General features: G+C 37.7%; 1 protein-coding gene across 7 annotated transcripts in view; it reads left to right on the top strand.

The window, feature by feature from the left end:
• NKAIN2 (sodium/potassium transporting ATPase interacting 2) overlaps positions 1-27,267 on the top strand; it is a 1,179,899-nt gene that overhangs the window by 256,329 nt on the left and 896,303 nt on the right. The window contains exons 1-2 of one of the 7 annotated variants that reach the window (XM_086317031.1): positions 12,881-13,207; positions 14,387-14,497. The exons of 4 other annotated variants lie outside the window; for them this stretch is intronic. In XM_086317031.1, the coding sequence (XP_086173157.1) occupies positions 13,145-13,207; positions 14,387-14,497 (174 nt within the window). In that variant the 5' untranslated portion in view covers positions 12,881-13,144. Of the gene's footprint in view, positions 1-12,880; positions 13,208-14,386; positions 14,498-27,267 lie in introns of those variants that run through there. 2 more of the 7 variants (XM_086317029.1, XM_086317028.1) reach the window with 2 other exon arrangements.

Raw genomic sequence — 27,267 nt, 5'->3', positions numbered from 1 at the left:
AGCCCTTAAGGACTGAGGACCTTTTCCAGCTAAGGTGAGAGACAGAAAATCACAGAAAAAAGATCAGAGAGCTGTGACCTTGCTGTCTTTGAAAGTAGAAGGGCTTCAAATCAGTGAATGCAGATGGCTTCTAGAAGCTGGAAAAGGCAAGGAAAGGGCTTCTCCCATAGCCTCCAAAAAAGGAATGCAGCCCTACTGACACCGTTTTATAGTCTATGGAATCTTTGTTGGTCTCTGACCTATACAAGTACAAGGTAATTGTTGAGTTGCTCAGTCATGTCTGACTCTTTGTGACCCCATGGAATGCAGCATGGCAGACTTCCCTGTCCTTAACCATTTCCTAGAGTCCACTCAAACTCATGTCCATTGAGTCACTGATGCCATCCAACAATCTCATCCCCTGTCATCCCCTTCTCTTCCTGCCTTCAGTCTTTCCCAGCATCATAGTCTTTTTCCCTGAGTCAACTCTTCATATCAGGTGGCCAAAGTATTGGAGCTTCAGTATCAGTCCTGCCAATAAATATTCAGGGTTGATTTCCTTTAGGATTGACTGGTTTGATCTTGCAGTCGAAGGGACTCTTGAGAGTCTTGTCCAGCGCCACAGTTCAAAAGCATCGATTCTTCAGTGTTCATCCTTCTTTATGGTCCAACTCTCAGAACCATACATGACTACTGGAAAAAACCATAGCTTTGATTAGATGGACCTTTCTAGGTCTACTTTTTAATATGCTGTCTAGGTTGGTTGCAGCTTTTCTTCCAAGGAGCAAGCATCTTTTAATTTCATGGCTGGAGTCACCATTTACAGTGATTTTGGAGCCCAAAATTTTGGAGCAGAAAATAAAGTCTGTCACTGTTTCCATCATTTCACCCATCTATTTGCCATGAAGTGATGGGACCAGATGCCAGGATCTTCATTTTTTGAATGTTTAATTTTAAGCTAGCTTTTCATTTTCCTCTTTCACCTTCATCAAGAGGCTCTTTAATTTCTTTTTGCTTTTTGCCATAAGGAAGGTGTCCTCTGCATATCTGAAGTTATTGATATTTCTCCCAACAATTTTGATACCATCTTGTGAGTCATCCAGCTTGGCATTTTGCATGATGTACTCTGCATATAAGTTAAATAAGCAGGGTGACAATATATAGCCTTGACGTACTCCTTTCCCTATTTGGATCCAGTTCCTTGTTTTCTGTCCAGTTCTAACTATTGTTTCTTGACCTGCATACAGATTTCTCAGGAGGCAGGTAAGGTGGTCTGGTATTTCCATCTCTTTAAGAATTTTCTGGTTTGTTTTGATCCACACAGTCAAAGGCTTTAATGATGTCAATGAAGCAGAAGTAGATGTTTTTCTGGAATTCTCTTGCTTTTTCTGTGATCCAGTGAATGTTGGCAGTTTGATCTCTGGTTCCTCTGCCCTTTCTAAATCCAGCTTGTACATCTGGGAAGTCTTGGTTCACATACTATTGAAGCCTAGCTTGAAGAATTCTGAGCATTACTTTGCTAGCATATGAGATGAGTGTAATTGTGCGGTAATTTGAACATTCTTTGGCCTTGCCCTTCTTTGGGATTGGAATGAAGACTGACCTTTTCAAGTCCTGTGGCCACTGCTGAGTTTTCCAAATTTGCTGGCATATTGAGTGCAGCACTTTCACAGCATCATCCTTCAGGATTTGAAATAGCTCAGCTGGAATTCCATCACCTCCACTAGCTTTGTTCATTGTGATGCTTTCTAAGGCCCACTTGACTTCACATTCCAGGATGTCTAGTCCTAGGTGAATGATCACACCATCGTCGTTATCCAGGTCATTAAGATCTTTTTCATATAGTTCTTGTATGTATTCTTGCCCCTCCTTAACATCTCCGCTTCTTTGAGGTCCATACCATTTCTGTCATTTATGGTGCCCATCGTTGCATGAAATGTTCGCTTGGTGTCTCTAATTTTCTTGAAGAGATCTCTAGTGTTTCCCATTCTATTGTTTTCCTCTATTTCTTTGCACTGTTCACTTAGGAAGGCTTTCTTCTCTCTCCTTGCTATTCTCAGGAACTCTGCATTCAGAGTAGTATCTTTCCTTTTCTCCTTTGCCTTTTACTTCTCTTCCTTTCTCAGCTATTTGTAAGGCCTTCTCAGACAACCATTTTCTCTTTTTGCATTTCTTTTTCTTGGGGCTGTTTTAATGCCATGTACATCTATCTGTACAATGTTATGAACATCTGATAGAGTGCCTGAAGAGCTATGGACAGAAGTTCCTAACATTGTACAGAAGTACAAGATAATAAATTTGTATTTTTTAAGCCACTAAATTTATGATATTTTGCTGCAGCAGCAATGGAAAACTAATGCAATTTGCATATTCTCCTTTCTAAACTGTTCTTTCTGATGAACAAGCAAAAACCTTTTTTTTATTTAGCAAATTTTAAAAAATTGAATAATAGAGAACAAAATAAATATTAATTGTACAAAAATTAAAGAATGAGGATAAAAATTTAAACAATAAATTAGACCACATGGATATTCTGGCTTCTCAGGTGGTAATGAACCTGCCTGCCAATGCAGGTTTTATGTAAGGGACACAGTTTGATCCCTGGATCAGGAATATACCCTGGAGGAGGGCATCACAACCCACTCCAGTATTCTTGGCTGGAGAATCCCATGGCCAGAGAAACCTGGTGAGCTACAGTTCATAGGGTTGCACAGAGTCTACATGACTTAAGCGACTTAGCAAGCATGCATGGGTATCCTGACACCTAGAGAGGATGCCTCTATTAAGTATAAAATAAAAATGCCAGTGTACAAAGTATACAGTATTGTAACCTGCTCTTTTCATTGAGTAATATCTTTCTGTGTCAATAACATTTCTACACATTTTCTTAACAAGTTTTCTAATGGTGAACATGGACAACTTATTTACAACTTCCTGCTAGTATAAAAAATATATAAATTTACTGTCTTTAATGTTTAGGAGTTTCTTTGTTTCCCTTCCTTCCTTGCTTTGTTTGTTACCATCTTAAAAATGTTTATTGAAATACTTTAGAAAAATTTTAAAAGTATAGATAAGAAAATAAGTTACCTATGGTTTTTGTTATTTTGATATCACATCTTAGGTTTTTATTTTAGAGCATATGTTTATAGAAAAAAGTTTTAGTGTTGTTCAGCATTTTTATATCATTACTTTCAAGGACTACATATTATTTAACAATATAAACATCTCATTGTTTGTTTAACATACCTCCTCCTGCTGCTAAGTCGCTTCAGTCATGTCTGACTCTGTGCGACCCCATATACGGCAGCCCACCAGGCTCCCCCTTCCCTGGGATTCTCCAGGCAAGAACACTGAAGTGGGTTGCCATTTCCTTCTCCAATGCATGAAAGTGAAAAGTGAAAGTGAAGTCGCTCAGTCGTGTCCGATTCTTAGCGACCCCATGGACTACAGCCTACCAGGCTCCTCTGTCCATGGGATTTTCCAGGCAAGAGTATAGAGTGGGGTGCCATTGCCTTCTCCATACCACCTTCTAAGGGACACATTTTCCCATTATTTTGATATTTTAAATATTCCTGAAATCAAGTCTTATGTACACATATTTATACTTTTCTGATCGTGTACACCCGTGGTGGATTCATGTTGATGTATGGCAAAACCAATACAATATTATAAAGTAATTAGCCTCTAATTAAAATAAATAAATTTAAATGAAAAAAAAATCATTTTCTTAGGATAAAAAAAATTGAAATAAATTTCCTTTTCCAGTGGAATGTGTAATCAGCAGGACTTAGACTTATATTATCAGATTGTCTTCAAAGAAATTTTACTGTGGATCGTGACTAGCAAAGTACGGAAGTGGTATGCTGTCTGCCCACTCAAATATCATCTCTCCCATTTTCTTTGCTTACAGAGTGCATGTTACAGTTGGATTTTGGCCACTCAGGGAAAGGGATCCCGAACCTTTCTTGAGGGTAAATTCTGAGTGGTATGAGCCAACCACAGTTACATGGTTAATCCCCTTTCCTTTGTCAGTGAGTGCTTTAGAAGTGGGGCTACAATCCATTTTGGGGGAAAAATCTTTAAAAAACCAAAAAACACAGCACTTTTTTTTCTCTTTGTCTTACTGAGAGATATAGTGAACTCCTTCCTTTCCCAAAGTACATTAATCAATATTTCTGATAGGTTTTGCACGGTTTTAAATTTTAACTCCATTCCTTAATTTTTTTTTTAATTGAGTCCTGGCTTCTTAAATTCTATCACCATGAAGTCACATAGCATGCCTCATGCTTGAGAGGATCTTATTGGATCACTTCATAGTTCATTAAATGAACCACATTTTAAATGCTTCAGCTGGGAATAAAAACCACCATGAGATGCTGCAAAGCTGTTCTGTAAGTTTAACATAGCTACCCAGGTCTCTGGTTAGCTGTAAAATCATTAGCTGTGACTGGGTCATTAGTAATGATAACATCTCCTCTGATAACATACATCAGTCCAAAGATGTTCAGTTTATTTTGCCCTATGCATCTCTAGAAGAATCACTATTTAAGAGTTGTTTTCTTGAGAGAGTACCACTCCAGGTGTGCTTTGAATCATCCACCTAAGTGTGCTGAGTGATGGTCTACCATCGCTAGTGACCAGCATTATGAGTTGATGCGATTGTAGAATTTCTCTCCTGGAATAAACCTTGTAGACATTGTCTCCCTCTCTGTCTCAACTCCCCCAACTTGGCCCCTGCAATGGACCCCATCCCATCTCAGTGTGCACTCAATCTATACTGCTAAAATTCCCCCAGTCAACATCTTGTATCTTTCTAATTATTTGTAAGTCTAAGATTTTCTTTTTCTTTCCAGATATTTTCAACTTTGATCTGTGGATTCAGTGATCAATTTATACAGCAAGTTGAAAATTTAAGAAAATCTACATAAGACTGTTTAGATCTTTCCAGTGTCTACATTTTGAATTTTATATCTTAAAATTTTAAGGCAACAATTTGAAGAATATTACTTACTATTTAATAGATTAAAAACTGCCAACAGTAGGCCTCTCTTTGACAAAATTTACATGTGCAAAAGAAACCAAGTATTCCGTTGTTAACAAAAGGCCAAGGAATCATGGGCAGGTTTTGGTGAAAAAATTGCAAAATTAAAACTCCTGAGGAAATTTATTAAAACTTCAAGAAATTGTACTGTTAAGAACTAGTTAATTATAAACATAATTGAATTTCTGAATTTTGAAAAAAAAGCATTTATATGCAGTGTTTGTACCTTGATTAACTTGGCAGTTTAGTGCATGGTTTCCTCCCAAAAGCAGTGATCGTTTTGGCTTAAAATAGATTGAGCTGCTGTAGGAATTCATGCCACAGTCCACAATGCTGATCAGTTTTGAAGAAGATGACATTGCATTTTTAACTTGGCTGTGAAATAAAATTTCTTTGCTAAGCTTTCTTCTCTTAAATAATACTGATTTCTGAGGCTACTTCCCTGGACCCCAGCCTTCTTTTACATATATAAATTAGCCACCCCAACAACAGCCACAACCCACGCTACTGTGGAGGCAAAGTATTTTTTCTTTCCATTTTTATTGGCATGTAATTGATTTGCAATGGGTGAGTTTCAGGTGTTCAGCAAAATGAATCAATTATACATCTACATATATCCACTCTTTTTCCCATATAGGTCATCACAGAGGACTGAGTAGGGTTCCCTTTGTGATACAGTAGATCCATGTAGGTTATCTGTTTTATATATAGCAGTCAGTATATGTCAATCCCAATTTACCCACGCCCTCTTTACTGTCTGTCTTTTTACCCCTGGTAACTGTAAGTTTGTTTTCTACATTTATAACTCTGTTTCTATTTTGTAGATAGGTTTGTTTGTACCCTTTTTTTCGATTCAACATATGAGTGATAACATGTGATATTCGTCTTTCTCTGTCTGCCGTAATTCACTCCGTATGACAGGATCGAGGTATTCATGTTGCCGCAAACGACATTATTTTCAATTCTTTTTTATGGCTAAGTAATATTCCACTGTTTATATGTACCACTTCATTTTTATCCTTTCCTCTGTTGATGGACATCTAAGTTGCTTCCATGTCTGGGCTATTGTAAATATTGCTGCAGTGGACACTGGGTTGCATGTGTATTTTTGAATTGTGAGTTTCTCTGGATATATGACCAGGAATGGGATTGTTGGATCACACAATAGCTCTATTTTAAGTAACCTCCATACTGTTCTCCATAGTGACTTTACCAATTTACATTCCAACCTACAGTGTAGGAAGGTTTCCTTTTCTCTATAACTTCTCCAGCATTTTTTATTTGTAGACATCTTAATCATGCCCATTCTTACTGGTGCGAGGTGATATCTCATTGTAGTTTTGATTTGAATTTCACTATACTGATAACTTAATTGCCATCTGTTTTGCTCCAGTAGAGTTTAACCTTCTTCATACACATTTTCTCTTAGTACCTACAGTGTCTGTGTGAGGTTGTTTCTTTTATTATTTATATTTTACAACTTAAATAACCAAAGGCTAGATATCTTAATTTGCCTGCCTAACGTACACATTGGAGCAAGTATTTGAATCCAGGTCTGAGATCTGTCAAATGCCCAGTGCTTTCATCAGTTAAATGACATAGCTAGACTTTCCACATGCCTATCAAAATGACGTACCTGCACATTCTGCTGCAGTCTGTCATCATAAAATGTAACCACTTAGGGGCTTTTCTCTTAACATTCCTGCTTCAATGTGCAACTTTTAAAACATGGTATTAAAGTGAGATTGCCTTGACTTTTTTCAGAGCTTAATTCCTACCTCCCTCACTTTCAGTTCAGTTCAGTCGTTTAGTTGTGTCCAACTCTTTGTGACCCCATGAACCGCAGCACGCCAGGCCTCCCTGTCCATCACCAACTCCCGGAGGCCACCCAAATCCATGTCCATTGAGTCGGTGGTGCCATCCAACCATCTCATTCTCTGTCGTCCCCTTCTCCTCCCACCCTCAATCTTTCCCAGCATCAGGGTCTTTTCAAATGAGTCAGCTCTTTGCATCAGGTGGCCAAAGTATTGGAGTTTCAGCTTCAACATCAGTCCTTCCAATGAACACCCAGGACTGATCTCCTTTAGGATGGGCTGGTTGGATCTCCTTGCAGTCCAAGGGACCCTCAAGAGTCTTCTCCAACACCACAGTTCAAAAGCATCAATTCTTTGGCACTCAGCTCTCTTCATAGTCCAACTCTCACATCCATACATGACTACTGGAAAAAACATAGCCTTGACTAGATGGACCTTTGTTGACAAAGTAATGTCTCTGCTTTTCAATATGTATCTAGGTTGGTCATAACTTTCCTTCCAAGGAGCAAGCGTCTTTTAATTTGATGGCTGCAGTCATGATCTGCAGTGATATTGGAGCCTAGAAAAATAAAGCCAGCCACTGTTTCCCCATCTATTTGTCATGATGTGATGGGATCAGATGCCATGATCTTAGTTTTTTGAATGTTGAGCCAACTTTTTCACTCTCCACTTTCACTTTCATCAAGAGGCTTTTTAGTTCTCTTCACTTTCTGCCATAAGGGTGGTGTCATCTGCATATCTGAGTTATTGATATTTCTCCCGGCAATCTTGATTCCAGCTTGTGCTTCTTCCAGCCCAGCGTTTCTCATGATGTACTCTGCATAGAAGTTAAATAAGCAGGGTGACAATATACAGCCTTGACGAACTCCTTTTCCTATTTGGAACCAGTCTGTTAGTTCCATGTCCAGTTCTAACTGTTGCTTCCTGACCTGTATACAGGTTTCTCAAGAGGCAGATCAGGTGGTCTGGTATTCCCATTCTTTCAGAATTTTCCACAGTTTATTGTGATCCACACAGTCAAAGGCTTTGGCATCCTGGAGGTAAATATTGTTTGGCATTTGAATAATAAAAGTCTCTGAATTTTTTTTGTCTTATGTGTTTTTGATCTTGAAGTTCAGTTTAAATAGTTTTGAAGATATAAGGCTTTTTTTTTTTTTAAAGACTTTATGAGTATTTTCTAGAGTAATGAACTCATCTTGGTCACCTTATACCTAATGTCATCCTTTTTGTAAAAAGGATATTTTAATAAAATGGATCATCTTATAGATGATAATGGATCATCTTATAGAAAGGATAAAGACTTTAGATCAATATCATTATAAGGATGTCTGCTGCTGCTGCTGCTAAGTCACTTCGGTCGTATCCGACTCTGTGCGACCCCATAGATGGCAGCCCACCAGGCTCCCCCATCACTGGGATTCTCAAGGCAAGAACACTGGAGTGGGTTGCCATTTCCTTCTCCAGTGCATGAAAGTGGAAAGTGAAAGTGAAGTCGCTCAGTCGTGTCCGACTCTTAGCGACCCCATGAACTGTAGCCCACCAAGCTCCTCCATCCATGGGATTTTCCAGGCAAGAGTACTGGAGTAGGGTGCCATTGCCTTCTCCGATAAGCATGTCTATATGGAGGCAACTGTAAACTAGTAGAGGTATTACATCTAGATACTCTATAGAAACAATGTTCAATGGAAGCTGTTAAAATATAAGTTATTAGTGGACTTTTTTTGTTAGTGAACTTGAATGATCTAGCTGATATTGCAGATAGGCATATTATTGCTTATTCAGCCATTCTCTTTAATGCTGTTGTTCACCTCAACTTGAAATAATATCAGTACTTTAAGTGATCTCTCTATTCCTTTTAATATTCAAATAAAAGGCAGTGGGAAGCAGAGAGGATTTTTTTTCCCCTGAGGTCTTGTGAAGTACACATCTGTACTGAGGCTGTCTATACTTATTCTTTGTGTTTCCAAAAGCCAGTGTGAAAATGGATCACTCACTCTTGGTGAAGGAGCAGTATCGTTCCTGCCAAAATTAGTCTGCTGCTGCTGCTGCTGCTAAGTCGCTTCAGTCGTGTCCGACTCTGTGCCACCCCATAGACAGCAGCCCACCATGCTCCCCTGTCCCTGGGATTCTTCAGGCAAGAATACTGGAGTGGGTTGCCATTTCCTTCTCCAATAAAATTAGTCTATATTATATAATTGTTCAATCCCTTTTGCATATTAATATTAGAGTTTTGAAACTTTTATTGGGTCCATTCTCTTAGGATCATTTCTCCCTATGAAAGTTATCTAGAGTTGGCAATCAGGGAAAACTATCCCTGGTATTCTAACTTTTGTGTGTTTGCATCTTGAGAATAGGCTAAAATGGAAGTAACATGAAAACTAAGTTTTCTGTGCCAACTACTATATGTTTCAGAAATGATTTGGTATATAGTATATTGATATAAAAAGTCAGTATTTAATTTTTGAAGGGAAATAAAAACCAACATAAAAACAGGTATCCTGTACTGGCTCTTAAATGAATTAATGAATTAAGTGTATTCATTGAGCCAGTATTTGTTGAGCACCTACTATATTCTGGATAGAATTTAAGTCCTAAAGACAAAGCTTTAAAAAAAGACAGTCTTTTCTCTCATAAGCTTAACATCTACCCTGAATTATTTTATGTCATTTCAATTTATATAACATAAATGTCCCATATTACATTTCTTGAAAGTGAAAGTCACTCAGTTGTGTCCGACTCCTTGTGACTCCAGGGACTATAGAGTCCACTGAATTCTCCAGCCAGAATATTGGAGTGGGTAGCCTTTTCCTTCTCCGGGGAATCTTCCCAACCCAGGGACTGAACCCAGGTCTCCCACATTGAAGGCAGATTCTTTACCAGCTGAGCCACAAGGGAAGTGCAAGAATACTGGAGTGGGTAGCCTATCCCTTCTCCAGGGGATCTTTCCAACCTAGGAATTGAACCTGGGTCTCCTGCAATACAGGCGAATTCTTTACCAACTGATCTATCAGGGAAACCCAATTACATTTCTTAATATTTCAATATTATACACCGTGAATACTATCCTCTAAAATCATCAGCAATTTTCTCTTCTAAAAATGACAAAAAATGCAAATTTTATACTCACTTAACTTACATTTTCTATGAAATTTTGAATCTTAAAAGGATTATTTTTTAAATTGAGGTACAACTGATATACAACATTATTTTCAGGTGTACAACAGTAATTTGTCATTTGGATAAGTTGTGAAATGACATAAAATTTATTTTAAAAAGAAAATAGATTTTTTCTGTATAAGCATGTATTTTATATGCCTTTGCTGAGAAATTAATTCAATAATTTCCCCTCCTCCCCATTTTATACCTTTAATTACATCATCTAGGTTTGCATGAGATCAGAAGATAATTGAACACATGTAAAATCTAGTCATTTCATGATCATACTCTTTAACTGTGTAGATATAAATTCTACCCAAATTCTAGCGGTTTTGACATTTTTGACCATTTATTTATTTTTGAAATGAAGAAAAAGGAAGATAAATGACAAGTTATTCTCTTCTTTCCCAATTACAAACACGGGTTAGAAAAGCCAAGTTCAGTCAGCTAAAGATGAGTTATCTACAAATGAGCCTACTTGGAAACAGATTAGCAATTTAAATGACTTAAGTTAATAAGATCCAATTATGGCTAATTTGCCTATCCTTTCTTTCTCTTGCCCTCCCACAGGCTTCAGAGGTTGAGTGCCTTGCATGAATTCCTGGAAGCAGCGGGGAGGTTTGTAGGGCAGGCACATTTTTAAGGGAAACACAATCACATTTATTACACCTGCTGTAGCCATATGGGTTCTGCTGCCCATACATGTAAACGTGTGCATCTGTAAATTTTTAGTTAAAATATATATGTGTACAAACACACGTGTGTGTATAGTCGTGTATGTATAGCATGTAAAGTGCGTATTTGTGTAATGTATAGTATGTATACATATGTATTATATAACGTGTGTGTGTAATATAACCTGCGTGTGAATGTACATACACATACAACTATGTCCCAAACAGTGCTGTGATTGCTTGCTCTCCTGTCTCACCTCTCTGACTTACCTTTCCCTAAAGACCCCTTCAAGTCACACTTTTCCCAGTTTGTTGACATCTTGCTCTGGGCCTTGCTTTTTTTTTTTTTTTTAATGTAACTTTGTTCATTTTTATGTCAACGTATATAGCTCTGAAATGTTAACTCATTAATGTTAATAATACATCGTTATGTTATTTAAGACTGCTGGTGTTATAAGTAAAAATATACTTAAAAGAACTTGAGATTCTAGAGATTTTTCTCATTATTGCAGGATAGATTAACTTTACATTTTTCTTCGCTCTGCTAAAATACAAATAGCATTCTGCCAAGCACTGTAGGGCTCAAAGAAGACACTTAGGTTTATATCACAGTTCTGAAACTGAAAAGTTACAGGATGTAAAGGCAAATAGTTGAGGGATTTGGGCTGGGCATTATTGGAAAAAAACTGAGTAAATGTGCTTTCTAAAGTTTAGAAGCAACCTCTAGTAATAAAGTTTCAGAGGGGACAAGGAGAGGAAAACATTGATACAAAAAAGCCATCTGAAGTGATTAGAGATACAGTCGAACACAGTATAATATCCTTAAGATTTGTTAGGAAATAAAGTGTCATATTAAAAAACAAAAATGGGACTATGATGTATAGTTAGCATTGTTTGTTTTTAATGGGGCAGTGATGATTTGGTAATGAGAGAAACTATGTCCAGGATTTAAATGCTGGCTACTTTTGTGATCAGAAGAGAATGTCCAGTTTTATTATTTTCTCCCCCCGGTGGCTCAGTGGTAAAGAATCTGCCTGCACTGGGGACCTAGGTTCAGTCCCTGGGTGGGGAAGATCGCCTGGAGAAAGGGAATGGCTACCGGCTCCAGTATTCTTGCCTGGGAAATTCCGTAGACAGAGGAGCCTGGTGGGCTACAGTCCATGGGGTCTCTAATAGCCAGACACAACCGAGTGACTAACATACATGAAAACATCATTTGTTTTAGTCAATAGGTTATATTCCCCTGACTCATGAATTAATAAATATATCATTTAATATGTATATTAAATCAAGTCTATCAGGTAAGCCCTCAAAGAGATTAGTAGCTATGATAGTTTATACATGTAGCTCACTTACATTTTACCATTATTGAGTGACTTTTATAAAATGACATGTAATGAATTATAATACACAGAGCAAATTGTTGAAAACATCTGTACGTGGGCATCTCCCATTGCTAGGTTGCATAGTTAAAACAAGTCCTCTTGTACTGGAGAGTGAATCTTTTAAAAATAAGAAGGGAAAAAATAAGCATTTAACAAACTAATGCAAGGAGATCTATGAAATAACATATGGACTCGTTTAATATATACTCACTGACTTATTTCCATACTTAAATGATCAGTATTAAAAAAAGGCTTTAAGATGATCAGTTGTTTATGTGATATTATACAGGATTTTCAAACGATAACTATGAAATTTTTTTTTAAATTACAACTCTGCCATTTTAATAGAGTGCTTTTCCTAACTAAATCACTTACGTATCTTTTATGATTCATTTGCCATCCATTTTCAAAATAGCCCGTGTTCAGGATAAGCCGTCTTGAATCTGTGTGTATAGAAGATCTAGAATACAGGAAAATGGGTTTTGCTTTGGCTAATCCAAGGCCAATTTCTTGGTAGGGATTTTGTTCCTAAGTTACTAACACCTTTTTTCTCTCTACTCTTTGTTTTTGAGGTTAAGGGTTTGAGGTAATCATTTTTTTTTTCCTGTACTTCCTCATATATCCTGTGAAGTATTGATCTGCTGGGACATGTAACAGATGTGACTGGAGATTCAGATCTGTGATCCATGAGTATCTGTTCTTGTACAGCTCTGTGGCAGCAGAGTGAGGTCACACTGCGAAGAGAACCCTTTCCCCAGGTTCTCAGCAGCAAAGTCTAGATAAGAAGCAACATGCATATGAAACAAGACAAAATGAAAAACCGAGAAAGAGTGAATATCCTAAATCAGTGTCATCTCTTTTTCATTTTTTAAACCTTTTTTGCTTTTAATTGTTTTTAAGGGCAGTCCTTCAAACACATTGTTAATTGGGAAAACAATGCCTTCATGTTTGGGTTTCTCTAACATTCTAGTAGCCAATTTAGTGGATTCTAGGGAAGTTTCTTTCTATAGCAGTTGGGTAGGCTGTTCCCTATAACTCCTTACCAAGATTACCATGTTCTTCAGTTCCCTTTCCCTTCATAATTAGAAAACTGTGATGATTACCAGCATCTCCAGTGGCTCAGCACTCAAGAATTCACCTGCCAAGCAGAAAAATCAGGTTTGATCCCTGGTTTGGGAAGATCCCCTGGAGAAGGAAATGGCAACCCACTCCAGTATTCTTGCCTGGGAAATCCCATGGACAGAGGAGCCTGGCAGGCTACAGCCCATGGAGCCACAAACAGCTGGAGACGACTTAGTGAGTAAACAACGACGATGTTTACCAACATGTACAAAGTGCATCTCATCTGTGAATAGGTAATCATTTGGAGAAAGCCTGTAAAGGAAGAGAAAGTCCAGGGTATCTATCCCAGTACGCTCTTCTGTTTGTAGCAGGCGCTCATCTTTAGTCACTGCCTGTTTTTCCCCCTTGAACCCTACAGGCGTGTCAGTTGTTCTTGACCTTGTGTTCAGACAGTCACCACTCATCAGTGTTGCCAGCATGCATGAAAAGCTGTTTCATATCCCTTTTCTGTACACATGTTAAATGTCCTCATCCTAAAACCAAGCTAAGCCAAACCCTGAGTCCTCTTGAGCTCTGGTTCCTCTCTATTAATCTCTTCCTTCCTTAGCTCAACTGCTTCAAAGAGCGTCTACACTAGCTTTCCCAGCGTGCTCACCTCACTCTCCCCGCTCAGGCCCCCGTGGCCCACTGTCTGTATCCACTGCCCCAGTACCACTGTGCTGTAGGCCTCAGGCCATTCTGAGGCTCCCCCGCCATTCATCTTTTCTAGTTGTTGTCTGTTCAGTTATCTTCTTGCCGCTGCATTTATTCATCAAGCTCTCTTCCTCAGCTCCCTCCTACTGTCCCTTCATTCCTCTTCCAGTTTGTCTTCTGATAACTCCTGAGCTGCCCTCTCCTTAAAAAGTTGAGAGAATGGCATTGAAACATGTAAAATATCATGTATGAAACGAGATGCCAGTCCAGGTTTGATGCACGATACTGGATGCTTGGGGCCAGTGCACTGGGACGACCCAGAGGGATGGTATGGGGAGGGAGGAGGGAGGAGGGTTCAGGATGGGGAACACATGTATACCTGTGGTGGATTCATTTTGATATTTGGCAAAACTAATACAATTATGTAAAGTTTAAAAATTAAATTAAAAAAATAAAGTTGTTTCTCTAGGAGGGCTTTGACCCATTGTAGGTGTCCCTTTCTAAAGGTCTGTCGATCTCTCAGTGTTTTTATTATTAACTCAGATCTCTAGCCCCTAACTTGGCCTCCTCTCTGATCTTTAGTCTTGTGGATCAAAGTCTGTGGTGGCCGTCTTCTCAGATAACCCCCAGGGAAGCCCTATGACATTGCTGCCGCCTCTAGTCCGCCTTTTGGAGAAGTCCATCCTCATGCAGGTGAGCCTGGTTTGTGGGGCACAGGCATTGTCCAGCACTCTCACACACCTTCACCTCAGCTGAGTCGGCTGTCAAGTTTTAGGTGAGCTCCAAGTAGTTCTTCATTCTGTTCCCGATTTCCATGTCTCACCCCCACTGCCCTGTCAAGGTGTATAACCCCCTAACTAGTCTCTTAACTTCTCATTCTGCTTCTCTTAGGCTTCTTCCTTACCTAAAGAACGTATCTCAAATGAAATCTCAACCGTGACATTTACCTAATTGATATCTTTAAATGCCTCCCCAATAGCTATAAAATAAAGGCCAGTCTCCTTAGCCTAGAACAAACAGCTCTGATCCAATTTGTACCTACCTGTATTTTTTGGTCTTAGGCTATGATGGCCCTGGAAGATGTGTTCTCTGCACAAATCATAGGGTTTCATGAGTTTGTATCTTTACACTTAGCACTCTTTAGAATGCACTCTCCTGTTTTGCCAATTAGTCTTACACTTATTCTAGGATTCCATATATGCCTCCTCAGCTCTATGAAGCCTTCGCTGAGGTCTCAGTATAGCCTAAAATCCTCTTCTTTAAACCTCCGTGGCACTTTTTTTTTTTTTTTCTCACAGTAGATTGCATCATACTCATGTAGAACTAAAGCTGCCAATTTCAGAATCTAACCCTAAATAGGACCTGACCTGACTCACCCAGTTTTCAAGAAAGAGAGAGTAATAGTTAGTACGTAGAGTCACAGTAAGCAACACCAGTTTGGAATGGCCAGTTCTTCGTTCATATTTTAAAAAGTTGAAGATGAAAATTTAGATTAAATTCAGGAAACATTTGTTGGTATATGCTGTGTGCCAGATCTAGATGCTTTTAGATACACTGTCACATTTGAAACCTTAGAAAAGCAAAATCAATCTTTGTTAAAAGACATGAGATTTTTATATTAAAGTGGAATTGATCAAGCATGTAGGCAAATAGAGATTCTTTAAAATCTGTCTTTCCATCCTTTTAATAGTTTAATAATAAGAGGCTGCCAACTATTCAGTTATATTTCTCAAAACTTGTTTTTGTTGCTTTCTTGGGTCTTACCCTGTGGTTCTCACAGTGTTCAATGCACAATCATTAGGACAGGGATGGTGTACAAGATGTTGTACACTGCATTTCGTGGATGATTTAAGGAAATTAAAGGATAATTTTGTCTTTGTGTACCAACTGTGCTTTCTTTAGGAACTGATCTCACTTGAGCTGGGATGCCAACTAAAATATAGCTCTTGTTCACTGAGAAGGCTAGCTTTGGGGCAGACAACTTCACACACACTTTACAGTATGTTCCTAGAGTCTGTGAACTTAGTCTTACATAGTTCTGTACCCTGACAGACAGTCTAGTACCTGGAATGAATTATGGGCTCGGTAACTCTTTGTTCAACAGAACTGAAGTGGAGGTCAATGCTATTAGGACCCCAAATGGAGAAGAGCCCCCTTTGCTGTTTTCTTGATTGTTAACCACACAGTGATTCACGCATTGTTTCAAGTTGGGTGGTCTTATTTCTCAAGAGGAACCAGCCATGTTCTCCAGTGTGTGTGATGACAGCTGACAGAGGGAGGGCCAGGACAAAAAGAAGCAGCGCTTTTACAATCTTTTCAGTTCAGTTTAGTCGCTCAGTCGTGTCCGACTCTTTGCGACCCCGTGAATCTCAACACGCCAGGCCTCCCTGTCCATCACCAACTCCCGGAGTTCACTCAGACTCACATCCATTGAGTCGGTGATGCCATCCAGCCATCCCATCCTCTGTTGTCCCCTTCTCCTCCTGCCCCCAATCCCTCTCAGCATCAGAGTCTTTTCCAATAAGTCAACTCTTCACATGAGGTGGCCAAAGTACTGGAGTTTCAGCTTTAGCATCATTCCTTCCAAAGAAATCCCAGGGCTGATCTCCTTCAGAATGGACTGGTTGGATCTCCTTGCAGTCCAAGGGACTCTCAAGAGTCTTCTCCGACACCACAGTTCAGAAGCATCAATTCTTTGGTGCTCAGCTTTCTTCACAGTCCAACTCTCATATACATACATGACCACTGGAAAAACCATAGCCTTGACTAGACAGACCTTTGTTGGCAAAGTAATGTCTCTGCTTTTGAATATGTTATCTAGGTGGGTCATAACTTTCCTTCCAAGGAGTAAGTGTCTTTTAATTTCATGGCTGCAGTCACCATCTGCAGTGATTTTGGAGCCCCCAAAAATAAAGTCAGCCACTGTTTCCACTGTTTCCCCATCTATTTCCCATGAAGTGATGGGACCAGATGCCATGATCTTCGTTTTCTGAATAGAAAGCAAAAACAATGAATCTGAGCTATGGCTGAGGGTCGTGGTGGGGATGTGGGAAGCTGTGGATGGATTTAAAAAAAAGTAAAAAAGACTCTTGAAGTACAACCATAATGTCAAATATTTAGAATTCTAGGGGATGAGTGTGACTATACTGATACATATGTTTCAGTACAACAGGAAATAGGCAGGAAGTAATCATTCCACTGTGATCTTCACTAATCTGTCTAAACAGAATGCTGGTGCCATCTTTTTAAGGATATTTTAGGAAGAGATTGATTATGTACCTCTTGAGTTCTAAAACTTCATCTACTGAAACTCTTATCTTTCCATATAACTTTCAGTTTGGTGGTGTCATTTTCGCTATTTGATAAAGTAGGCAGGTAGGTAGATAAATCATTCATTTTGGAATCTTCAGTAAAAACTGGGGCAAAAGGCACTGTTTATTAAATTTAAAGATGGGGACTACACATCAATATAATCAGAGTACTAGTGGAATAATATTTTAACATCATTTGACTTTCTCAATTAAAAATAATAAAAGTATATAAAATAATGGAACACTCAAAATCAAGGCAAGATTTTCTTTCCTGAAACACATCAATTTATTCATCGCTATTCTTTCATTGTATTGTCATGGCTGCAAACCAATGAAGGTTACACAGCCATAGTATAACAATATTTCCTTTCAGGTAATGATTTTTTGCCTAGTGCCCTGTTTTTGTATATAATACTTTGTGTTAGTTTGTACTCTAGAAAAGGAAATCGATAAAATGTCATTGATTAACAACACCCAGCCTACGTGTTTCAGTAAACTGAACCACTTTGCCTATTGCTGGCATGATAGATCCACTTTAATAGAAAATGCTTAGCTGAAGGAAAGCAGGTGTGTCTCTTTTATCAAAAATGTAGAGAATAAAGAGGAAAGTGACTAACAACACAAAAAGTTAAAAAGAAAAATTGGAAATCATTTGAGGCATTAGTCATTTACCAGTATGCAGGAGGAGCATATTGTCTGGTTTCAGGGACTTGAAAAAGGTTGGAGATGAGTGTTCTATTATGCAGAGTTAAATGCATTGCATTAATGCCTTAAAATAACTTCAATGATTATGTTAAAAACCAGTTTAGTTTTTAAAAATCTGTTAGAACATCTCTCAGTAAAGATTATTTTGCCCTTCTCATGTTAGTTATAACACTTAAAAGGTATTTAAAATAAATTAATTATGTACAAGTAGGTGGAAGAAAGCCAACCATTGTGTTTTAAGCAGCTGCTTATTCCGAGCCCTTGGACATCAATTGAATCATAGTTATAAATGTACTTCCTAACTAGCATCCAGTGTAAAATAAACTGAGAATTGGTTAACAAAGGTTAAATCACATTTGGGACATTGAAAGGAAAACTGATGAACAGATTGTTAATGGCTGATTCTGTTCTCACTAAGAGGACATCATCCCATCAAAAGAAAGAAAGGCCTTTGCATTATTAAAAGCCTGTTCTGTAATACTGTTGGGAATTTGGTTGGGTCATGAATACTGGCAGGTTGTCAGGGAAACGGGAATAAAGCAACTGAATGCATAGTCTTCTTGCAGAAATGGCTTTAGCATTGCTACTTTTGATTGCCTAATAGCCATTGTGGAATTTCTAAAAGTAGCATTAATGGAGAAGAACATATTTTTCTAGTTTAATTACATATGCCTCTTTTGATATAGCAGGAATACTCTTTACCTACAGAAATATTTGTATTATGCTTGTGATCTAAACGGAAAATTTTTTTTTTCACAAAGTTTGAAATTTATGTTTTGATAATTCATACCACTGTGTTACTTACTCATTTGTGATAATGATATCACTGACCTATTTTGTATGGTGATTTGATTTTTCTAGTAGTTGTTTGAGGGTTTGTATTAAAGTCTGCCACATTCACATTCTCAGGGCTCTTTTTCTAATCACTGCTTTTTTAAAAAGCATCCTGGGAGAGTCCATATCCAATGTATTGTCTCTGAGAAAAGCCAACTTTCTGATGGAATGATTGGATCCCCAATAGGGCAGAAACATGAAGATGAACAACTTGTAATGCATTATCACAAATACTTATGATTCACATCTGTAGAAATTCAAAAAAGAGAAATAGGGTCTCTCCTGCAAGAGACTCTAATAAAACCTAAAATGAGAGAGTGCTGTAAAACGGTTGTTCACACATTAGGATTTGCTCTTTCCCAAACCAAACCAATAATCTGACCATAAACAGTTAAATGTTTAAATTACGGGTCTCAGAGCAATGCACACTAGCTCAGAAAGCCTTGATGTTACATTATAGCATGTCTTGTAGATACAGCAAATTAGTCTTGAATACCTTTTTCCTTAGCTCGCTTAAGCAGTCCTTTGATATTTCTAATCCTTGTAGAATAAATGTGTGATTTTCTTCTTCTCTTGGGATTCAGCACCCTACATCAGTGCCCCACAATATCATTCCAGCTCTTCTCTAGTTTCCCTGTACCTTATTTAAGTAACTAGTAGAACATTTTATTTAACATTGTGTACCAGAAATTCAATTCTATATTTTTGATGGTATGTATCAAGATTGGAAACTCACTGCACTTTAGTGTTTCATGTGAATTGGAAATAATGGGGTCCCCTGTGATAGCATAGAGGACAGGCCAGGAATCCCCAAGACAATCTGTCAACCATGAGTTTTTGATGGCGTACGAGAGGGAAAATAACAAGCGTGCTGGAAGTGGGTTTTGAAAAGCACACCCTTGTAATGATATAAAAGAGCTTAGAATTGCTTAGTATTGAAAGAATAAATAACGGTTATTGTCTCTTCCTTAAGATTGATATTATGCAGATACTGTGTAATTAGGAATTCTCTATTATGCCTCAGCCCACATGTTATATCCATAATATCATTGATCCATTAACCACAAAACCCACATGGTATCTGGCAGGCAGGACTTTCCTTGAGGCTAGATCTTCAGGTAGGAAATCTCTTCGAGTATAGATGTTACAAACATGATCTTAACTTTACCTGTTTTCCTCCTGTTTATGAACTTGCATGGCCTTCGAGTTATGTATTTTGGTTTGAAACACACATTTTCCCATTAGACTCAACTAACAATATTTTCACTTTTTTCCCTCCCCTCCCCCCGTTCCTAAGGTTTAAGGGAGATTGATTGTAGATTCTCCTGGTTACCAGTCCCACTGCAACTTCTCTATAGTCTAGTCCAAATATTTTTATACTATATTTGCTTAAAAGTGAAAATAGGGCCTTTATGTCCAGCCTAAGGGGGTAGTTTCTTTAGAAAGAAGAACCTTTTTGACTCTGAGTATAACAGATCCTTATCTTTTATTGCAGGAACAAAATGAGCAGTTCATCAGCTAATCTCTTTCTTATACATCTATTTTGGTTCCTTTACAAACAAAATATTTTACAAGCTCAACAGTGGTAAAGGGAATTCCTGACCTTGCCTGTTTTTGAAAGACTGGGGAGTTAAACTACACCCCATAGCAATCAGGCATCAAAATAATTTCTTTTCTACTTCTAAAGTGTGAATGTGGATTTTTTTTTTCTAACTGCTAATGAAAGCATTACAAAGATTAGCTTTTGAAGTGGTGAGCAGCTTTCATTTATTTTCCTTCTGGTATTCCCTCTGCCTCCAGCTAAAATTTAGAACCTTAAAAATGCTACTCTTCAGCGCTAAGTTCAGTTGATGTTCTATCAAAGTGCATTTGGATTATCAAAGCTTCATTCTTATCTTGCAGCTCAGTATTCCTGAGAGAATACTCGTCAGGTTAGAATTGACAAGCCTATGTCTGGTCCTTTCAAACTAGAATGTGCTCCCTTCCCAGCCATGGGCCCTTGTACCTGGATTGGTTAACTCTTCTGCTGCCATGCAGGGCAAGAGGCGTCCACACTGGGATGATAAGGGAGGCCGTGTTCACTTCCAAAAAGCACAAGAGCCACTTCAGCCCTTGATGCAATGGATAAGAGTCACATAGAAATGATCAGCAGGGAGAGATACAGGATGACATGAGGAGATTCACAAAACTCAGGATATAGGGAGTCTTTTTTCAGTATTACACTATTGCCTAAAGAAGGAGGCTTAAATTTTTTAATTTATTTCTGATATGGAAAATTCTGGAGGTTTTTCCAGTAATCTGTATGGATGTGAGAGTTGGACCATAAAGAAGGTTGAGCATGGAAGAATTGTTACTTTCAAAATGTGGTGCAAGAGAAGACTCTCCAGAGTCCCTTGGACAGCACAGAGATCAAACCAGGCAATCCTCAATATTCATTGCCTTAAAGAAGGAGGCTTAAATTTTTTAAATTATTTCTGATATGGAAAATTCTGGATGTTTTTCCAGTAATCTGTATGGATGTGAGAGGTGGACCATAAAGAAGGTTGAGCATGGAAGAATTGTCGCTTTCAAAATGTGGTGCAAGAGAAGACTCTCCAGAGTCCCTTGGACAGCACAGAGATCAAACCAGGCAACCCTGAATATTCATTGGAAGGACTGAAGTTGAAGCACTAATACTTTGGCCACCTGATGCAAAGAACTGACTCACTGGAAAAAACCTTGATGCTGGGAAAGGTTGAGGGCAGGAGGAGAAGGGGACAACAGAGGATGGGATTGTTGGATGGCATCATTGACTCAATGGACATGAGTTTGAGCAAATTCTGTGAGATAGTGAAGGACAGGGAAGCCTGGTGTGCTGTAGACCATGGGGTCACAAATAGTCAGGCACAACTGAGTGACTGAACAACAACAAAACATGCCAGTGACAATTTCAGTTAATAGTTTATCTTGTCTTTGATGTCAGAAGTTAACACCAGTGAATTTTGCTTTCATATGTTTCACAGATGTCATTTTTTCTTCAAATCCCCATAGTTATTGGCTCCTGAAAATTTGTGTACTTTGGAATTTCTTAGAAGTTATCTCCTTCTGAAAATTGAGACACATTAAATTTAATCATGAAGTGAAATCAGATTAAACCAGTGTTATCTCCTGAGTGCACCAAACAGCATTTTGAGGCAGAGTTGGAAACTGCATGATTTTACTTAAAGACCTTACTTAAAGATTTGTTGATCCTTGGATGTCTCACTATAGTGACATTTATCCAAAGATAAGAATAGCAGATTGGATTTGGAAATTCTGTAATTTTCTGGGGTTATGGTGAGATGGGTAAATACCTGTAGAGTGATGGGAGCACAAACCAGCCGTAATGCCTAACAGCAGCAGTAGTAGAACAGAGGGAAGCAAGTGCATGAGCCCTGTTCAGCGAGCATGGCAGCGTATGAAAGGTCTGCTGGTGGGTAGAAGTTAGAAGCGGCACAGGATCATAGGATGTACTTTAAAGCAGAGCTGTTTTGTGAAAGTCAGGGTCATATGATTTCCGAGCTGCGTGGTGAGCCTGAGACTTTGAGTGTGTCGCCTGAAGGAACAAGAATCGCTTGCATTATTGAACTGAGGACAGCGAAAATGAAGTTTTAAGAGATCACTTCTCTTTATGATCCATGAATCAACCAAGCTTGCCACAAAGTTTGCATTAATTAAATGTGACTGAAATATGAAACATGGTGGGCACTGAAATAGATGACTGTTCAGCTGTCTGAGAAGTTTCATTTTTTACTTGGTTTTTAGTCATAGACTAGCTTCCACCTGGAATTGACCCGGATACTTAAACTGTATACTCCCAAAAGGAAATATGAGGCCCAAGAATGATGGATCTAAGTATTGGAAATTTAATTACTTTATATTTTATACTACAAGATTTGAGGTAAAATCACTGGTGGATCCAGAATCCAGATTTTTAGCAAAATATATTAAAAATGAATTTTCTGCTCTGTCTCCTCCCTCTCTCCTCCTCTTTACAACACACACATGTACATGCTCAAATATACATACACACACACGTGTGCCCCTCTATGAATTCCATTCATAGTGCCTATTCTGTAACTGGCTCAGATGAGGCTAGATTCAGAGGCAATTTCTCTTGATATATAACTTTAATGAAATGCACCCAGGAAGTTTCATTTTGATGGGTAGGGTACATAAAATCTTGGCACTTTTATTTAGGACTGTGTACACATTGATTCTTTCCAGTTTCATCAAAAACAAATTTAACAGAAGAGTTCAATATTTTATAAGTTGTTGCACTTAGAATCCAGGGTGTTTAACTAGCACTGTCTTCCCTCCCTTAGGAGATTGCTGACAGCTCTGGCAAATTTAAATCAAAGTCTCCTTTCAGACAAGTTTTCATGGTGATGAATAACAGTTGGGAGCTTCTTTATTCTCCTATAAAGTGTTTCTTATATGAAAAGGACACTCATAAGTTTTTAAACATCTATTAAAGTTGAGTATTTATTGATGCATGCTTATTTTAAAAATACATACAAGGTTGCTAAATATTATCAATAAAATAAAAAATACTTTGAAATGCCAGCACCTGGAGATACCTATGTAGATAGGCTTATATGTAGGTTCTATTGCAGCATAGGCTCATACTGTTTTTATTATTGTGGCTTTATAATATTATCTAGTATGTGATAGGGCAAGTAGCCCTCAACAATCTTCTATTTCATTTATCAAGAGCTCTTTCATTTTGGGAATTACAAAAAAAATTCTCTTTGATTACTGGCAAGGCATTATGTGGTCAATATGTTCACCTGTATGTATGTATATTTATATTATGCATCTTCATAATATTGGTCATTTGTTCAATTGTTCTTGCACGTCTTAATCGACTAGATACATTTCTTGAGTTAATTCAATGTATGTTCTGTTTGGGGTTGCTATCATTGATATATTTTCTGGTTTTGCTTATATTCAATCACTCATTTACTTGTTTATTCAACTAACATCTTTTGAGCATCTTCCAGAAAGCAATTCTAGAGAAGAGAATGTTTCCTATTGCTCACAGGCGTGACTCTGGCTTTTGCTTTGAGATACACATATATACATCTCCAGGCTTAGCTTTCTCTCCAGCACATGTGCATATAGCACACATGTGTTTACGATCTGGATTAAGTATGCATTTATTCCCACAGTAAAAGAAGTTTGTTCTCTTTATCAGGACCTATCTGGGGCTAATATGTCATTTATTAACAGATTTCCTAATGGAGGGTCATCCCTAAAAGTCTTAAATGAACCTCACTTGATCATGTTTTGTTATTCTTCAAATATATTGTATAATTATATTTGCTATTTTATGAGTAGCACTGATAGAGCTGTGATATAGCTGTTTTCAGATAGAGATTCTGGGGCTCCTTATATGGCATTTGTGGTTAAGCACATGGATCCATCATAGCTAAACTTACCAGGAACAAATTAATTAACATCATTAATGTCAGTGTTCTCATCTCTAAAAAGGATATGAAATTTGCACTTAATTTAATGAGATGAAAATCAAATAATATAATGCAAGTAAATGCCGTAGAAACTATTACTATTAACATTATTATTATTATTACATTTGTCTAAGATCAAAGAGGCAGTGAGTGGCAGCGAGGATCAGAGTCTGATTCTAATGTTCCAGGCCTTACACTCCACTCCTAATGGATACTATTTCCAGTTGGCTATTTTGTGTACCTTAATTCATTTGGATAGTTCACAAATTGGGAGGTGAATTTGTAACTGCACATTAGCAGGCTACATTTCAGGAAGTCATATGAATATATTTTTCATTGAACTATCATTTAAGAGTATACTCTAGTTTATTGTTTCAGTAACTATTGAGGCTTCATTAGCCTTTGATTCGTAAGTCTAATCATCACTCTTGTCAATATTAACAACTGTGAATGGCTTATGCATTTAATGGTAATTATCTGCATACCATCTCATACCGTTGTTAGAGTACCACTGCCTTATGGGCATAGAAACTGAAACAATAAAGGAGACTTCTGCCTTTTAAAACCGTGTTGGATAAGCAGAAACTGTGAAAACTTGAGGCAAAATTGAGTTTGCTCAACCCAAATGCAAGTACTTAATTTTGTTAATTTTATTATATTGACTTTCTTTTGGATTTTTTATCACTGAACATTTTAACACTGCTTTCTTGCTTTGAAATGCAAATATTATTTCTAATAGATTAGTCTCATACCAGCTTAAATTAAGTAGGGTGTTATTATAGTTCAGAGGTTGAAATTCCCTGTATTTGTGACTTGAGTTTGTTTATTTTATTGTTTTGCAAAAAAAAAATATTTACACTGAATCATATAAAATAACATTTTTGTTGCTATTAATAAAGAAGAAATGTTGGCTGTCTATGCAGAGAATGAATAAAAAAGGGAAAGAGAACAGCATATAAATACATTCATCACTTTCACAATCTTTCAAATTGGGATAAACATCAAGTCATTGAAGTTTAATATATGAAATGTAAGTGTGTGTGTGTATATATATTCATTTATTTTGTAAAACTGAATTTTTATCTGATATGTAAGTATTCATTGATATGATTCCCCAAAGTCCAATTTGTTTTCTGAATATTGACTCTTTTTTTAGTTGATTGCTTAAATCATTTTTAAGGTGTCCATGTTTTTCCTCACTTGGACAAACAGGGAAAATATATATTCTAGCTATTTCTCAATTCTAAATAAATTGAATGAAATTTTTGTTTTCACTAGGCAAATGCTATTTGGAAATTCCACCATGGTAACGGAGGGGACAGCTTTGATTATATGGGATTTTAGTGCCACAGTGGTAAAGAGCCTTGGTAAAGTGGTAAAGTGCCTGCCTATGCAGGAGATGCAGATTCCTTCCCTGGGTTGGGAAAATCACCTGGAGGAGGAAATGGGAACTCACTCCAGTCTTGCCTGGAGAATCCCATGGACAGAGGAACCCGACAGGCTATGGTCTTTGGGCTTGCAGGGAATCTGACATGACTGAGCACACACTCCCAAGGAAACCTTGGACTCGCTTGTGGCTTAATTGGACCAGTATATGTATTAAATGAAACATAAAGGCACTTCACTTGTCCCCCAGTATGTGCTTGTGCCCTTCCTTATGAGCTTGGAAGCAGAGAGGTTGACCCCAGAGTTGGAAGCCAGGATAGAGAGGAGCGTATTCAGAGAAACCAACAAGGTGGCATTCGGCAGAGATAGTGACACATCTCCTGACTGGTCATATGGTTCCTAAGGTTCTAACACATATGACAACAGGACCACACTGATGGGTGGCTCGGCTGTTTGCTGCTCAGGGCTCCAAAACATCACTGTATTAGTTAGAAAATGTAAGCTCGGTTAATGTATAGCTTCACTTTACTCTTTACATAACTTGAGAAATGTAAATTAGTTTCAATATTCACTCCACTCATGTAGAGGAAGAAAAATCCACACACCTGTCTCTGAAGTGCATTTACAGCCTGTCCATCTAATGGTGCAAAATACAGGCTCTGTACTAATTCTGAACATTATAGCACACAAGCAACTGAATTTGGCAGTTTAAGCCCACAGAACTGTTATGCATGGTGTAGAGCTAGTTAATGGGAATAAATTCTATATGCTATTTTCTAAATTTTTAAGTTCTTAAATGATTCAGAGTCAGAATAACCTTCTAAAATGAACTGAAATACCTAGAGTGTCCAAGTGAAAGCAAAAAAAAAAACATATTTTGAAAAAGATTTTGTAATCACATCTATACAAAGTAGATTTTTCCTTTTGAGAGGAATTTGTCATTTAGTTTAGATGGATAGGGGGAAAAAAGTCTGTGAAATGAAGTTAATTCCAGATAGAATAACTTGCTTTGATGTATTTAGCACATATAATAATTCCCTTATTATGATGGAGTATTAAACATTTTTAATAGAATGTTTTTTAATCACCTCTACTAAAATACTAGGCAGATTGCTAAAGGAGATTTATTTGAAGGCACGGCTAATTTAGAAACCTTTCCAGTAGTCCACCATCTAACTTCTACTGTATATGACAGCAACTAATCTAAAATTTGTATTTTCTACAGATTTCAAAGTTCTTTAAAAAGTGAAAAAAAATCCAACTTTCTTTATAAACTTAAAATGTGCAAGGTGTCCTATAGTCTTTTGTCAGTCAAGATCCATTTTGAGAATATTTAAAATAATACTTCTTAGAACATGCTACCACACCTGGCAGACCAAACAGCCAGATGGTAGCTGAGATCATATGTCTTCAAAATTATGTCTTTTAAATATTATGGAGTTTGAAGAAGATTCCTAGCAGATTGTCATGTATTCCTTGAATGCTCAGCTTTCAGACAAATCTATTTTGAGTATCTAGGTTGTACAGGACACTGTATCAGACAGTGATGATATAAGAAGAATGAGGTGTTCTTCCCTTGAAGACAGTGCATCTGGGGTGTTGTACAACTGTGGGTCATACACCTCATTAAACACTGAGTTAACTGGGGAATGGAAAACAAGACAGCCTATAGTTTACTGCGAAAGTCAGGAAATGTAAATAGTTTTTTGTTCATCTAGGACTTATGTCTAGATAAGTA

The sequence above is a fragment of the Bos grunniens genome, chromosome 9 (genome assembly GCF_055505025.1).
Source record: "Bos grunniens cultivar Pamir isolate PY7600 chromosome 9, Bosgru_T2T1.0, whole genome shotgun sequence".
In the NCBI taxonomy this organism is placed as follows: Eukaryota; Metazoa; Chordata; class Mammalia; order Artiodactyla; family Bovidae; genus Bos; species Bos grunniens.
This window is presented reverse-complemented; position numbering and strand designations above follow the sequence as displayed.